Source organism: Ceratotherium simum, chromosome 29 (assembly GCF_057802395.1).
Source record: "Ceratotherium simum simum isolate JZ-2026a chromosome 29, ASM5780239v1, whole genome shotgun sequence".
In the NCBI taxonomy this organism is placed as follows: Eukaryota; Metazoa; Chordata; class Mammalia; order Perissodactyla; family Rhinocerotidae; genus Ceratotherium; species Ceratotherium simum.
In genome coordinates this window covers 14,554,475-14,557,093 of record NC_141928.1, presented here as the reverse complement: position 1 = coordinate 14,557,093, position 2,619 = coordinate 14,554,475, and the positions used below count along the sequence as shown (strand labels likewise).

General features: G+C 41.7%; 1 protein-coding gene across 1 annotated transcript; it reads left to right on the top strand.

Annotated features, from left to right (window-relative positions):
* Nucleotides 1–1,293: 1,293 nt before the first annotated feature.
* Nucleotides 1,294–2,341, top strand: LOC101388144 (olfactory receptor 1N1). Its single transcript, XM_004423407.2, has one exon. It carries the CDS (start codon nt 1,294–1,296, stop codon nt 2,227–2,229), a length of 936 nt encoding a protein of 311 aa, XP_004423464.1. The 3' UTR covers nt 2,230–2,341.
* Nucleotides 2,342–2,619: the final 278 nt, after the last annotated feature.

Below are 2,619 nucleotides of genomic sequence, written 5' to 3'. Positions count from 1 at the left end.
CGTGGGGCTATAGATCCCATCCAAGTCTTCGTAATACCAGAGATGAACATGCCCAGGGCCTGCTTGGAAGAGTCTGCTCTGTGTAAAAAATTGACCAGAGGGAAAGAAAGAGGAAAGGAAAAACCTATCAGATTCCTAAGAAAGAGAGAAAGGAAGGAAGTACAGTCTGATTGAAGGTGAAGTCAGGATTGAGGATGAAAATGAATTTCAAGGTAGAATTGGGATTTGGAAGATTTGGGAGTCAGCACATTTAGATTCCAGAACAAATCTTTTTTATTTAACTAATTTTTTATTGAGGGCACATTGGTGTATAACATTATATAAATTTCAGGTGTACGTCATTATATTTTGATTTCTGGGTAAGCCTACATTGTGTCCACCACCCCAAGTCTAATTGCCATCCATCACCATATACATGTACCCTTTTCCCCCTCTTGTCCACCCTCTTATTCCTTTCCCCTCTGGTAACCACCAGTCTATTTTCTGTGTCTATGTGTTTGTTTGTTGTTATTGTTGTTTTTATCTTCCACATATGGTATTTGGCTTTCTCTGTCTGACTTATTTCACTAAGCATAATGCCCTCAAGGTCCATCCATGTTTTTGCAAATGGCAAGATTTCATATTTTTTTATAGGTGAGTAGTATTCAATTGTGTCTGTGTGTATATATATACACCACATTTTCTTTTTATCGGCATTTAGGTTGTTTCCAAATCTTGACTATTGTGAATAATGCTGCAGTGAACATAGGGGTGCATATATCTTTTCAAATTAGTGTTTTTGTGTTCTTTGGATAAATACCCAGCAGTGGAATAGCTGGATCATAAGGTAGTTCTATTCTTAATTTTTTGAGGAATCTCCATATTGTTTTCCATAGTTGCTGCACCAGTTTATAATCCCACCAGCACTGTATGAGAGTTCCCTTTTTTCCACATCCTCTCCAACACTTGTTATTTCCTGTCTTTTTAATAACAGCCATTCTGATGGGCATGAGGTGATATCTCATGGTAGTTTTCATTTGCATTTCCTAATAATTAGTGATGTTGAACATCTTTTCATGTGCCTGTTGGCCATCTGCATATCTTCTGTTTCGAAACATGTCTGTTCAGATTCTCTGTCCATTTTTCAATTGGATTGCTTGTTTTTTGTTGTTGAATTGTAGGAGTTATTTATATATTTTGGATATGAACCCCTTATCATATATATGATTTGCAAATATCTTCTCTCAGTTGTTAGGTTGTCTTTGAAATCAACCATTCTAACTGACCGTTTTAGCTTCCAGATACTACAGAGTCATGGAAAACCAATCCAGCATCTCTGAATTTTTCCTCCGAGGAGTATCTGAGTCACCAGAGCAACAGCAGTTACTCTTTGGAGTTTTCCTGTGTATGTATCTTGTCACCTTGACTGGGAATGTGCTCTTCATCCTGGCCGTCCACTCTGACCCACACCTCCACACGCCCATGTACTTCTTTTTGGCCAACCTGTCTCTTGTTGACATGGGTTTAACATCCTCCACAGTTACCAAGATGCTGGTAAACGTACAGACTCAGCAGCATACCATCTCCTATGCCGGTTGCCTCACACAAATGTATTTCTTTCTGATGTTTGGTGATCTGGACAGTTTCTTCCTAGCTGTAATGGCCTATGACCGCTATGTGGCCATTTGCCACCCCCTCCACTACTCCTCAGTCATGAGTCCCCGAGTCTGTGCCCTGCTGCTGGCACTGTGCTGGGTTCTCACCCACATTGTTGCCCTGACTCATACCCTCCTCGTGGCTCGGCTGTGCTTCTGTGTTGTTGGGGAAATAGCTCACTTTTTCTGTGACATAACTCCTGTCCTGAAGCTGTCCTGTTCTGACACCCACATCAATGAGTTGATGCTTTTTGTCTTAGGAAGCACAGTACTCGTCATCCCCTTTATATGCATCGTCATCTCCTACATCCACATTTTATCAGCCATCCTGAGGGTCCGAACCCCTGCTGGGGGTGGCAAGGTGTTTTCCACCTGTAGTTCCCATCTCTGTGTTGTCTGTGTATTCTATGGGTCCCTCTTCAGTGCCTACCTGTGCCCGTGCTCTGTTGCCTCTGAAGAGAAGGACATGGCAGCAGCTGCCATGTACACAGTGGTGACCCCCATGTTGAACCCCTTTATCTATAGCCTAAGGAACAAGGACATGAAGGGGGCCCTGGAGAGGCTCCTCAGTCACAGGAGAATTTTTCCCTCTTAGGTATAGTTATAGCAACGTTTAATGAAAAGACAGACATTGGAGACAGACAAACTTGACTTGGAGACAGACAAAACTGGCTTCAATTTCGGGTCTGCCACAAACTAGCCGTAAGATTGTAGCCCCGTTACGTAACCTCTCTGAGTCTTAGCCTTCTCATCTACAAAATGGATACAATAATCTCTATCTAATAAGGTTACTTGGAAGATTAACTGAGATCAACTATGAAATGCATCTAGTATAGTGACTAATACAGTCACGCACCACATAATGATATTTTGTTCAGTGATGGACTGCATGTACGATGGTGGTCCCATAAGAGTAGTACCATATAGCTTAGGCGTGTAGTAGGGTGTATGATCTAGGTTTGTTTAAGTACACTTTATGATGTTC

Coding starts and splice junctions, on each gene's coding strand:
- LOC101388144 (XM_004423407.2), top strand. CDS start 1,294: ATGGAAAACCAATCCAGCATCTCTGAATTTTTCCTCCGAGGAGTATCT.